General features: G+C 43.5%; 4 protein-coding genes across 4 annotated transcripts in view; all 4 read right to left on the bottom strand.

Annotated features, from left to right (window-relative positions):
• LOC145970412 (uncharacterized) overlaps window positions 1-14,134 on the bottom strand; it is an 87,511-nt gene that overhangs the window by 54,439 nt on the left and 18,938 nt on the right. The gene's annotated exons all lie outside the window — the stretch shown is intronic.
• On the bottom strand, window positions 14-1,985 carry LOC145970410 (uncharacterized). The gene is made up of 2 exons (XM_083097208.1): window positions 1,063-1,985; window positions 14-970 (listed from the first exon to the last, which is right to left on the bottom strand). The coding sequence occupies exons 1-2, from the start codon at window positions 1,164-1,166 to the stop codon at window positions 409-411; spliced, it is 666 nt and encodes a 221-aa protein (XP_082953334.1). The 5' UTR covers window positions 1,167-1,985; the 3' UTR covers window positions 14-408.
• Window positions 5,023-10,700, bottom strand: LOC145970409 (uncharacterized). The gene has a single exon (XM_083097206.1). It carries the CDS (start codon window positions 10,553-10,555, stop codon window positions 9,773-9,775), a length of 783 nt encoding a protein of 260 aa, XP_082953332.1. The 5' UTR covers window positions 10,556-10,700; the 3' UTR covers window positions 5,023-9,772.
• On the bottom strand, window positions 10,768-13,971 carry LOC145970356 (uncharacterized). The gene is made up of 2 exons (XM_083097076.1): window positions 12,415-13,971; window positions 10,768-12,327 (listed from the first exon to the last, which is right to left on the bottom strand). The coding sequence occupies exons 1-2, from the start codon at window positions 13,575-13,577 to the stop codon at window positions 10,902-10,904; spliced, it is 2,589 nt and encodes an 862-aa protein (XP_082953202.1). The 5' UTR covers window positions 13,578-13,971; the 3' UTR covers window positions 10,768-10,901.

Here is a 14,134-nt window from a genome sequence, read left to right as displayed (position 1 = left end):
AGGGGGTTTTCGATGGCGCGGGGGAATGACGTCACGCGGGACGGAGGGGATTTCGTAGGCGCGGGGGCTGCGGGGCGGGGCGAGGACGCTTGTGTTGGATGTTTTATGACAAGTATAAACAATCATAAACCGATTGATAAACAACGGTATTTGAAGAGGATGGGATATTAGGGCTGAACTAACGCGTCGGAACATGTTTTCGCAAACAAAATAGCTTTGTGCTCTTGCGGTACACCCCCTCTCCCACAATATAAGTAATTCTAGATTTTTTTTTTTTTTTCAAATTAAACAATATAAGCGGTATTCCTTTGAAGAGGATTGGGTGGATGGAAATGCGTGCGAAGAAATTACGTCATGATTTAAAACTCTTTATTTATGTTTTATGTATATATATATTTTTCTTACGTACTATGAACTAAAAACTAAAGCTGCCAGCTCACAATCAACGAGCTGATGCTTGTTGAAAGCGTCACTCGCGCGTATTACATTAGATATTTCTTTTGGATTTATTACAGTGGACGCGATATTGGAGAATTGCGTAAACTTGACATCAACTGTTTCGATAATTTTACCCAATCGATCAAAAGTTACATCTATGCATTGATCGAGATCGAACATACGATGTAATGTCGATTCGACCATCATCAAGCATACGTTTGAAGATTCGAGACTTATGAGTTTGACGTCGTTAATCGTACGAACTCTCACTGTTAGCGGTCCAACGCTTATGAATTTGTAGTCATCTTTAGAGTTGTTCCAAAGTAATTTTTGAATATTGCGACGTTGCTCGTAGAGTCCCTTCCACGTTTCGAGAGATAATATCAGTTCCTTTCCTCGATGATCTCCTATGGCAATCTCCACGTAACTCGGTGGACCCACGTTGATACCAATTTCGAGGAATTTGAATTCCGTAGCTGTCAATGCGTATCGTCTACCTAGTATACGAACCGCACGACGTTCCAACGAAATGCTACAGAAAAATTAAAATTAAAATAATAGTAATAATACAATTTGTAAAAAAAAAAATATATAAAAAATAGAAAGAAGTTAAATGAAACTTACTCGTCACATATGTTCTCAAACGATGGAGTTTTATCACGACTCGGTACGTAATTATTCACACGTCTTCCGATGCCGCTGTTTCCGTTTCTTTCGACGTAATACATTTCTCTGGGAGTTATGAAAAGTGAACCACGAGAGCGGTGTTAACGCGACACTGATCGTATAAGAAATAACCGAGTATACATGACGCTCATCTTCCAAAAGTATAATGTGGTGGGGGGATGAATGCTTTGAATTTTAGGAGAAGGGGGGATAACGCTCAGACAAAAAATTCTTAGAAACGCATGGAAAGGTCTAGGAAGGGGAAATAAGAGATAAAACATATTAATGTTTACATATTTTATTTTCTTGCAATTCTTTCTGGCGTTGCGACCACCAGTTAAATATTTTGAATACATTTTGTAATGCGCAATTCTTAACATGTTTTCCACATCGCATACTATTGGTAATATCTAATTTATTTAGAGAATCAATATCTTCATAGTCTGCATCCAAGGTTTCAATAATATAGCCGTTTCCCGCATCGTCTAGTATATCGGTCAGCCATTTTCGCTTTTCAAGTCCTTTAACGTACACGACAGACGATTCTTCTTCTTCTTCGTGTATCGTACCAACGACAGCTGTTGTAATTACACGCTGAGCCAAGCCATACGGAACGTTTCCGTCTTCCCATTGTAATCCATGATGATTTCTAATCACCCATGAGACTTGACATCGCTCAGATTTTGTAAGCACGCTCCACGGTACGGGACTTGCGAAAAAGTAATGCGAGAGAACATATCCCTTTCTCAGAACCGCAGCTTCCTTCACGACAAAATTTCTCCCGACAATAAATCCTTGCAGATCCACAAACGTTGGTACGGACATGACGAGATCTCTCTCTCTCTCTCTCTCTCTCTCTCTCTCTCTCTCTCTCTCTCTCTCTCTCTCTCTCTCTCTCTCTCTCTCTCTCTCTCTCTCTCTCTCTCTCTCTCTCTCTCTCTCTCGCTCTCTCTCTCTCTCTCTCTCTCTCCCCGATGCATCAGTCGAGAGGAATGGGAAACTCTAAAATCATCTCGCAGCACTTTGATTTATATCCTGCTTCTCCTCCCCTCTCTCTCTTGTGTCGATGTTATCGCTTAGGTGATTTTGCGTACAACGTTGGTCAACGGATTGTACTGGATTACACGATCGTGTATGATGAGACAGTACGCAGTGGTATTCGCCGGCACGTTCTCCTTACATTCGAATTCCAATCTCACATCCACGGTTGCGCTCTTGACCGATTCGTTTTGTCGAGAACAATCGATAATCACGAACGGACCATGACGTTGAAACTGTAAGATGGAGAGACTCGGCTCGAGATACTCGTATCCGTAATAGATCTTGCAGAAGCGCGCGTACGTGTCGTAGAGAATGGCACATCCTCCTTTTTCGAAATCCAGATTCATATCGTCGTACGGATAACATTCCGAATTCAGATAGAGTTTCACGTTGATTAATTTGCAGTGGTCGAATCGACTCGTATCCTCAGACATGATATTTTTCCGGTTTGTCTGCAGAGCGAAGACAACGTATCGTGGTTTCTCCAGTTGAGTCGCGGTCTTAATGGCCCACGAATGCTTGGTTGTAAGCTGCAATAGCGGAAACTCGTATAGATCCCACGAGCGAAAACCCATGCTGAGATATCGTCCGCTTTCCAGAGCACGCAGCATCGACAGTTTTTCGATCTCGCTCAACAGCACGTGTGGCATTCGCCATTGTATCTTGAATATGTTGATCACAGGTTCCAGTGTCGAATCTCCAAACAGACAATTATTATTGTTGCGCGATCGTATTAAGATCAATTCGTGACGAGCGTTAATCACCACTCGTTTATAATCCTCGCAAAATCCCAATAACATGTGGAGCGGTACGCAAAAATTGAAATGTCCATTCTCATAGGTCCACGGATCCCAGCCAGCGTTTTTCATAATCACGTTTCTATCGGATGATACCGTTACATAGTTTTTGAGCGTAGTAGTTATTCCTACGTTTCTATTGCGATCAATCTCAACGCCATCGAGTTCGTATCGAATCTCATCGAACATGAATGCGGCGCAATTATTTGCCAGTTCCACATCACTTCCTTCAGCTGGTTTGGTTTTCGTTAGTTGTCCCTCGATGTATAGGAAACTCTCATACGGCAATGTATACAGATCCTGTTGTTGTATGGGTATTCTTATTTCATCACTGTGTCCGAACGTTGTATTGGCGAACGGGTTGTACGTGTGAGTCTCGATCTTGATGATACGATTGTCAAAGATCGGTTCATCACCGATGTTGAGAATGTCGGTCATCGTTCAGCTGTTTCGCACCGCAAATCCCAAAGATTGTAAAAACGCAACGTTCGATGCGCTGAGTTTCTTTTTCTTGGATGATTTGATATTAGCGAACGTCGACGTTGTTGTTGTTGTTGTTGTCGGTGGTGTTGCTGGTCTCGTAAAGATTGCGTTATCTCTTACGTCTTTCGATCCGTTCAATACGAGCATCTCATACGTCGCATACGTACGTGCAATCTTACGGTGATCTCTTCTCCTCGAAAATCGAGCAATCGTCCGTTCTGATCGACAACGCGTAACGTTAAATCCGTAATGCTCCGCGCGATGATCGGCAGGTAAATGATCTGTGCAGGCGTTTCCGATATCTTATATCCCGGTGGTACCCTCGGTGAAAATTCATGTATCGTATAAACGAGTATGCCGTTGTTGTACGCACCCGCGGTCACGTTACACTCTATACGGATAATATTCACGTTGAGAATGTTAATCGGCATGTTTGATTCGTACCATTTTCGCGGCTCGAGAATACGATTCGAAAATCCTAGCAGCGATCCAATGTTGTCGGGTTTGGTAAAGTTTATTCTGTAGGCACATTTGATCTCGCTCCTCATTGTATTGTAATTAGCGCGGAGCACTATTGGATATTCATCATCTTCATAGTCAATGTGTTTCTTATCGCGATGTTTCCGTGAAATTGCTTGTTTCAAAAATTCATGTATATTTTGCAACTCATACGATCCCTCGGGAATCGTAATTTCCTCGTCATCTTTGCCAAAGTAAAATTTATTATTCGAGGAATTCACATTCGGTATCGTGTGATAAGTCTCAAAATCCGTTAGACCGAGCTCGTATTCGCCGTCGCTCAAATCTATGGTGGGAAAGAAGTTTGTCGTGAGAACGCTACTCTTCCCAGTCAATGTGAACGTCATAGACATGTCGACGAAACTGTTTAACGAATACTGAGTTAAATAGCGCAATATCTGTCTTTAAATTCACATGCATCGACCGTTCGAAGAAACTGCAAGCACAATTGTCCGCAGATGCTCTGATCGTAAGTTTGAACAGGTGTGTAATTGTACTGTATCTTCGTTACGTTTCGTCCGAGATATCGCACCAATTCATTCGGTGGTCGAAGATTGCCGAAACTGTCGAAATATATAGCGCGATTCCCCCTCTTTGCATACGCTACCCAATGAGTACCTGGTCCTTCGACGCTATCCAAATTTACAATGCCGCTCTCGTTTTGATATATACCACCGATCGGTAACGAGTTGCGCATGAAAACACCTCTAAAATATGGAATGTGCATACGTTTTGCCAGTTGTAGCAATTGTATGTTGGTAGTTGCGCCCTGCGGCATTTTTAGCGTCTCTTTGACGTTTTTTTTTTTTCTCGTTGAGGCTCCTCGTCCGTATTTGTAAGGAGCGAGATATAATCCGTGACCTTCCATAGCGCGATTGTGACGTAGCATCTCTTGCAACTGACGTTGGGCGGCTTTTCCGTCGTTCACCACCTTCGCTACACCAGCCGCTCCACCGATCAGGGATCCGAGCGCACCCAACATTGGTAGAATCGGCAATACACCGCCGCATTTCGCTACCGGAAGTATCCGTTTCTTCGCCGTTTTTTTCTTCGTCTTCGTCTTCAGACCTATACCGAGCTTCGTCTTGGCTTTCATCGCTGTCCAGACAGCTGTGGCTGCGGTTCTCTCACCGAGAGTCGAATCTCTCGCAACGATGCGATTCCGCGCTTTCTCAGCGAGTATCTTATCCGCCGCGTGTCTCTCGGTGAGATCGTTGCTCCGAGAGTATGCTATATCGTGTTCGCGACACGCCGCGTCCAATGGATTTATACCTCGATCGCCTCTGACTAATCGCTTCTCCAACCGTGTGCCTGGCCCGCAAAACTGATAGCCGGGAATATGGAATTCGATCGGAAGTGTGTTTATCGCGTGATTTAATAGGCCTCTACCTATTTTCGTTGACATTCGCTGCAATTCTTTATCAATGGCGCCGGACCGTCGATGTGTGTTTCCTGCCACGGCTGATTGTAGTGTTCGTAACAGCGACGATACGTCTGAACCTCCGGATCCGCTTTTATGTGTTCCGGAAGTTTGTCCCACACGTAGTGGACGTGATCACCGCACATTCGCAACAGAACAGCTTTTGACACAAATTGTAGTTGTTCGACGCTCAAATCGCGAATGTCGGAAGGACTTGATAGCAGAACGAACATTTTTTCTCTACTGAGCGACTCGTGATTTCGCGCACCTATAAATAGGCAGGCGTTCGATCCAATCGGTAGTGTTGAAAAAATGAGATTCGTGCGACAACCTTTGACGATACGCGTGACGAATTGCGACGACAGATTACGATCAATGGAGGACAACGCAGAAATGCGCAGGCACGGTACGATGCTACCGACTACTATACGCGCGATCGTTTGCGGCCCCTCGAATTGTGGTAAAACCAACGTTCTGATAAGTCTACTGGAAAGCCCGCACGGTGTACGTTTCGAGAACGTGTACGTGTACTCGAAGTCGCTGCAACAGCCGAAATATCGATATCTGGAGAATTTGTTGACGCCGATTGACGAAATCGGCTATTTTACGTTCTCCAATAACAGTGACGTCATTCCACCGAGCGAGGCACGTCCAAACTCGATTTTCGTCTTCGATGACGTGGCGTGCGACAAGCAAAATACGATAAGAGAGTACTTCTCAATGGGTCGTCACTCGAACGTCGACTGCTTCTATCTCTGTCAGACGTACGCGAGAATACCAAAACATCTTATACGCGACAATGCGAACCTGCTGATCTTGTTTAAACAGGACGGTACCAACTTGAAACACGTGTACAACGATCACGTGAATACCGACATGTCGTACGGGGATTTCAGTGAATTATGTCGTACTTGTTGGCAACAAAAGTATGGATTTCTAGTGATAGATAAGGACAGCTCATTTACGAACGGGCGATACAGAAAAGGATTTAACGTGTTCGCGATACCGCAAAACGATTAGTCGTTGCCGACACTCTGTCGACATGGCTGAAAGCGATAATATTCGTGAGCGTGAAAAGATTGCGAGGGAGATTGAGAAAACGAGCGAATCGATCCGCAAGAAACATCGCGCTTTGAAGACCGGTAAGATCGACGACGATATCGCGGTCAAGACTCATTTTAGGCCTATTATCGAGCCACTACAAAAAATCGTCGACAACTCTAGCTTAATCGCGGTGAAAAACGAGCCGGAGAGTAACGCTGACGCTATAATTAAAACGTTACCCATCAAGCGGTACAAGGAGGAAGAGGAGGAGGAGGAGGAGGATACGACACCGAAAAAGAGACAACGATTGAAGGTGAATCGTTTATCGACATCGGATGAACCGCTGATAACCTCCACACCGTCCGCGACAACGAGAATCGTACAACCCACGATACCCGAATCACTCGCAATCGAAAATGTTTTCGAAACCACGGGCAACCCGCTCGAATCACCATCTGTTCGAAACATGTTACAAACGTTGGAAGGTCAAAAAATGTTACAAGAGCACTTCGGGCCACTGGCACAAAAGTACATGAGCGCTCACCTTAGTGGCGACAGAAAAACCCAGATCGATTACGTGTACGGTATCTATTTCGACAAGAATGAAATGTGGCTCGGTAACAAACGATTCGACATCGGTGCAGATGACTCTATAATCATAGACAAGGTGAGGTACATTGGTACACCTGGATTATACGAGTTGATCTTCAAGAGAATTCCCGATGATGACATATACACTGAGGACGATATGCAAAAATATAAGAGCATATTAATGGCGACGAGTGCGCATAAACGTCAATATGATGCGCAAGGTCAATTAAAGAGCAACAGGGGATACAAGTATAAACACATAATTGCACCGTTGATGTCAATCGAATCGAAAAAGAAAAAATGCGGTACGGGAGTATCCATGCCTCGCGCGATGACGCTAACCGACAATAAGATCGATTACGTGCACTGGGACGATCCCAACGAGCTAGTGGATCGTCTACGATTGCTCGACGCTTCGCGCCGAGCTGGCCACAACGCTCACGACAACGAGATCCTGTCGATTATAGAGGAACTTCGCGAAGTCGGCCTTATTATAAATTAAACGGTGTCTCAACGAAACTGATCAGTCGATCGACGTCACTCGCATCGAGAAAAAAAATGCCCATCAACAAATTTGGATTATTCGAACAGAGAAATGAAGCAATTAGAACAAGCGATCATTGGGGTAAATCGGTGACAAGTTACTTGCGTCAAAACGCTCTGTGTCGCGTCGCTACGTACTATGACGCGAGGTCGCGCAAGATTCGCCGTGTAGCGCAACCTGAGGCTGATACCGATGCAGTCAACAAACTGTACGTGGAACAATGCGTTAAAACGTTGAAGAATCAGCAGAAAGAATCAGACGAGAAGCTGACTGCGTGCGAGAAGGACGTGCGAGCTTTGCAGACTGCGATAAACGAGCTTCAGCGTGCAATTAACACTAATTCTGAAACAGCTACGAGCGGCTAAGGAGCGGCTATTGTACAATTATTGAACATCTACAAAGGCTTATCGAACGAAGGGTTATCGAACTACAATGAGTGGCAGTGATCGAAGAGGAAACGGCTGTGAACGAGGCTACGAACAATTCAAGAACAGCTGCGAACGAGGTTATGAACACCTCAGGAACGGCTGCGAACAAGGCTATGAACACGTCAGGAACGGCTACATACGAGGCGGCATACAACTCTGGAACGGCTACGAACGGGTCAGAAACGATTGCCAACGAGGCTGCGAACGGGTCAGAAACGACTGTGAACGAGGCTACGGACTACTTAGAAGCGACTACCAACAGGGTCAATCACGGCAACAAACGGGTCAAGAACGGCAGTGAACGGCTCAGAAACGACTATCAAACGTGTAAGGAACGACTATCGAACGGGGCAGGAACGGCAACTAACGGGGTAGGAACGGTAACGAACGGCTATCGAACGGGTCAGAAACGGCTATCGAACGGCTATCGAACGGGTCAGAAACGGCTATCGAACGGGGCAAGAACGACAACTAACGGGGTAGGAACGGTAACGAACGGCTATCGAACGGGTCAGAAACGGCTATCGAACGGGGCAGGAACGGTTATCGAACAGTAACGAATGATAAAACGCACGGTGATACTCGGGGCACACATCGTTTGATCGACGAATCGAAACAATGATGGATCGGCGATCGGGAATAACCGAGGAAGCGAAGAAACAACATAGTTTAGAGAAACGGCAGTTGGTGAACGAATTGCACGCGCCGGCGAGAAAAAATTTTCCCCGAAGACATGTCATAGTGCGGGGATACGATGACCTGTGGCAAGCTGACATTGTCGAGATGCGTCCGTACTCTCGTTTCAACAGAGGTTACCACTACATACTCACAGTCATCGATGCGTTGAGCAAGCACGCGTGGGCCGCACCACTCAAGAGTAAAGGCGGAAGCGAGACAGCTGACGCTATCGCTGAGATAATTCGAAATAGCAAAAGATGTCCGAAAAACTTACAGACTGATATGGGGAAGGAATTTTATAACGCTGACGTGCAACGGCTCATACGGAAACATGACATCAATCATTATTCTACATATTCAGTATTGAAGGCATCGATCGTTGAGCGATTCAATCGCACACTGAAAAACGACATGTGGAAGATGTTTACGCTGAACGGATCTTACAAGTGGATCAGCGCGTTGCCGCGACTCGTATCGGATTACAACGCGCGCAAGCATCGAACGATCGGTATGCGACCCGTCGACGTTACCCCCGCGGTCGCTGAAACTCTTGGCTACTGTGTATAACCGTGTAAATATCGCGGGTCCGGCAAAATTCAAAGTAGGTGACTCGGTACGCGTTAGCAAGTACAAGACAATTTTTGAGAAAGGTTACACGCCAAATTGGACAACCGAAGTGTTTAAAATTGTAAAAGTGCAGCATACTAATCCCGTAAGCTATCTACTTGAGGATTATCGCAAAAAACCTATCGCTGGAGCGTTCTACGAGCACGAGTTGCATCGCGCGAATTATCCGGACGTGTATCTCGTGGAGAAAATACTGCGTAGGAGGGGTGACGAGGTTTACGTGAAATGGTTGGGATTTGACAATTCGCACAATTCTTGGATACATAAAGACAATGTGATTTAATTCATACAATGTTTATTTTTAATTTTCTGGAAAAATATATGTGTATAACATATATAATATTTGAAAAATGAAAATATATATATAAATCCTTATCAATATCCCTTGCGATAGTACATGTATTTTTAATATAAGATGTATGAGAAATGCATTACATAAAAATATATGAAATATAAAAATACAAAAATCTTTATTAATATTTCTTTCACACACATTTTACAATGGTATCTTATAATGCCCCCACGGTAGCGTATCGGTGGTTTCGGGTACGATATACCGCTTGTCGTCGTACGGACTCAGAGCAATTTTTGTCTCGCGGATTGTGTATACTTGGTGCAATTTCGATCTTATACACGACTGCTGGCGCGTCATTTCAATTTCTTCTTTCAAACACCGTGTGTAATCGTCAAACGTTATCGTTCTCGCGACAACGTTGCTCTTGACACCTTTAACTTTCTTCGTATCCTTTTTCCCATCGACTCGTAATGCGTACATTTTTGCTCTGAGCCCGGCAAATTCGGTCATTATGGCACCGTTATTTTCATCCTTCATTAGACCCGGTACCTTTTTATTTACGAGCGGTATACCGTACGCGTTATCAATTGGATAATCGCTCGTATCAAATCGGTTGATATCGCGCTTCATGTTTTCATATACATCGACGCATTCGATGTGATATATTAGACTATCTGTGTCGGTGTACATTACTCGGCATTTGTCGCGATACAGAGGAAACATGTACTCGTGGTGAAATTCGTACAAGCACGTTTTAGAAATGTCTAGTATGCACATGCCGACATAGATTGGTTTATAAAATCTTACTTCTAGTTTGCGTAACTCTATGGCAACGAGATTCTCCGAAAAAATACTTCGACTATGGAAATTTGGTTTCGCTATCATTGCTTCTGCGCCGTATCGTCCGTCCCACTTTGTTAATAATTTTACGTCGACACGATTACGCACATTTTCCATCGTCTTGCCAAATACCGCGTTATTCATCAGTTTATATAAATTTTTTTCAAAATCATTTTTCGCGAGTGTTCTAAACTGTGTATTTAATTCGATATAACTGCGAAGCCACGGAGATTGTGAAAACTGTAAAATTCGATGTATTTTTGTAACGCGAAGGCCGTGTCGCGTACATTGCTGTAGATTACGGTAGTGTATCACGTAACGCTTCTTATCGTATAATGTTGCGAGGAGTTTGTCTTGCCGCTTGCCGGGCGGCTTGTCACGTGTCGGGCAAAACGGAAGGTCAGTGTGCGTATCGTGAAGATGTTGCGGGTACTCGAGATCGACTTCGAGGATATAACCCGTAGGCGAATCTAACGCGATCGATGCTACGTCAAAATTCGACATCGACCCATCGAAAATCGGCATAGGGCAACGGTTGACACATTGCCCATCCATATAAGTTATTTACATCGAAATACATCAAATACGACGATGGTTTCGATGGATCGTACGATTGTTGCATGTACTTGTTATTAGCGCGCGCGTATCTGTTGGAACACTGACTCAGACCACCGCGTATACCGCGTTCGATAAACATGACCATGTCGATGTCGGTAAGCAATTCGAACGTAATCTTTGTATGCTTCAACATGGCGTCCCACGTGTATCCGGGAAGAGTATAATAATACGCAGGGTCGAGTCCGTAACTGTCGATACATTTCTCGCGAAAGTTTTCAAAAATATCGGCTAATAACAAGACATCGATTTTAAGATATAAATCGCTATATTCGCCTAGCGTTCGAATGGAGAATCGCGTCCAGATGTTCTCGGCGTGCGCGTAATCGCTCTCGGATATAGTTTCACCGGTTAAGGAACTGTAAAATGATTCGCGCGGTGGTAAACATGTATCTTGCAACTTGTCAACGGAATCGATGTATTCGTATGGAAACACACCTTTTCGTGTTAATAATTTGAAGTTTTCACTCGATAAATTTTGAAATTCTGATTTTAAAATATCCAGTTTATCTTTATCTAGATAAGATGCTAATTTGTCGAGACTTACCGTAAGAAATTTGAATGAATCGATGAAGCGTAATTTTACTTGATTTTTTGGTTTTTCTTCCTTAAGATCGACGTTTTTGGTAAACGATATATATTTCTCTTTCGTTATTGGAAGTAACTCGACTCTCCCTTCGAACGCTGTGGCTATTTCCTCGATAATGAAATGCGAATCATAACCGGATAAATTATGAAACACTATCGGAATACAGAAAGACTCTTTATAATTTAAATTACAATTTGAATGCGCGGGACCTCTGTACCGTCCAGTCAAATGGCAATGATCGCGTACGCGTGTATCGTCTTGCGCGAACGGTTTTTCGCATATATGACATTGAGTAGCGCTATTAAATTTTTCACACTCTTCGAATGTTAAATCTACCATAGGGACATTAGTAGTTAAAATATTTTTTACACGAAATGCTAACATTTTAAGTTGCTCGACGAACCATGCTATACAATCGGTACTGCGACGCGAATGATATGCGGATAATGAGTCGTTGTATGAGCAATGTATATAATATGCTATGCTAAATACTTGATGGTGCTGGCACATATTCTTCTCTTCCTCCATCTTGGCCAGAACGCATTCCAAGTCGGCGTACACGATGAATGGAAGCTGCTCTTTCTTGTTGTAATTGTTGAACGATAACCACTTGTCCTTATCGCTCGGTAACCGGATAGCGCAGTCGTTCATCTTTCCACAGTCGACAGTATGCGACTGCAACTTGTCGTCCGAATCAAAGTAATGCAAGCATCTATAAAAGAAAATAAAAATTTTTAAAAAAATTAAAGATTTATATACTATTTGCTACATAACTTATAATTATTTAAATTATACATACCGATCGCAGATATATTTCTTATGGTCCTTTTTGCTCAGTTGCGAGCTCACGAGCCGGGATAAATTTTTGATCCATGCGAAATGTCCGACATTGTTGCCGTCTTCCACGTACAACAAGTTGACATGCTTGTCCCGCTTCTGCTGCGAAAGACGTATCGGAACAATGCTGTTCTTCTCTTCGATGCTGTACACGTTGATCGAAATATCGTTGACAAGTTCAAATTTTTTAATCTGATTGACAGTCACTGGAAACTCAATGTCTCGGAAATTCAGCACTGTCGCGTACGACGGGTACGATGATTCTCGTTCCGCCTTTCTTTCTGCGGGATATAGAGCGGCGACCACTGCCCACGCGAAACACGCATTGTCTTTTGATTGTACGTTAATCACTGCTCTCTTCATCATAATCTCCCGCGGCAATTTTATATGACATCCCGCGCGCATAGGATTATACTTATTTATATTTACAGTCAAATTCAATATTCGCGACAATGCCCAGCCACTATCGCGTTCCTGAAATTCTTCCAGCGATGCTAGAGTGGGTTCGATAACGCGACGCTCGTACCACTCGTGTAAATCGGATGTGTGAAAGAGTTTACAGTTTCTCGTATTGGTACTTTTATTTGCGCGCTTATCACCCGACACAAATTCACCATTGAATATAGTGTTCACTTTTACACTGTTGTGTCTTCTTATAACGTCCTGCACATGTTCTATCACAATGTCTTTGGCGTCATCGAGAAATTGACGAGGTTCGATATGGTTTGCGTTAATCACAGCACCGGTCAGAATACGGTTATCGAACGCGGTATCAATCTCGCGCCACACAAGTTCATTTTGATGCGCGCTACATCCGGCACCCGCGTTATTGTCGCCACTGTAATTACCACCACTGGGCATAAACTGTCTCTGCAATCGAGTCTTTGCACCTTCGAGTCGCGCGATCCGAGCAATCAATGATTGTCGATTCCCGATCGATAATCGTAGTCGTTTGATCCGACTTTGCTCTTCCAGCGACTCGATGTACTCGTTGCATCGTTGTAGCCATGCAAAATATTCGCCCAAGGTGGCAATTTGGTTGGATCGCTCCACCAGGTCGCGTTCAGTCTGTTCGATATTTTCCATTTTTTTTTTCACTGAGTGCAAATTGGGCACATATTGCATGGAAATCTTATATACAACGGCTCGCTACACCTTGAACAAAATCGGCCATCCATCGCATTAAGTGTCTCAATTTTATGTTTTCTAATAGCATACATCATTTGGCTATCCACGCCTTGCAATGCAATCATACACGAAGGACATACAGCTAGAGCACCACCCGTGGAATAATAACTGTATATGATACAAAATTTTGTACTACGTGCGTTTAAAGCATTAATTTCCGCAACAGACACTATTTTCTCTCTGAATTCCGTGGAGTTCTCACTGCAGTCACTAATGCAGTCACTGTCAGATGACAACGCGTGATCTTCGTCTTCCATTTTTATATATATATATATACACTCACCCGCAAAAAAAGCGGTACACCTAAAATTTGAGAAAATTTCATCAAATTTTAAATGATCATAACTTGGTAAATAATGATGATAAAAATATGTTTAAAAAAACAAAATGAAGGCTGTAACGTCCACTTTAAGAATATTTAAGTGGCAATTATGCTCAGCCATTGTTTTCAAAATGGCGGATAAGGAAGTGAAAGGATGTAAAATTGATTATTA

The sequence above is a fragment of the Camponotus vicinus genome, unplaced genomic scaffold (assembly GCF_025532165.1).
Source record: "Camponotus vicinus isolate PSW18456_S1 unplaced genomic scaffold, iyCamVici1.0 SCAF_4, whole genome shotgun sequence".
NCBI lineage: Eukaryota > Metazoa > Arthropoda > Insecta > Hymenoptera > Formicidae > Camponotus > Camponotus vicinus.
The sequence above is the reverse complement of the archived record's forward strand: the minus strand, read 5'-3'. Positions and strand labels throughout refer to the sequence as shown.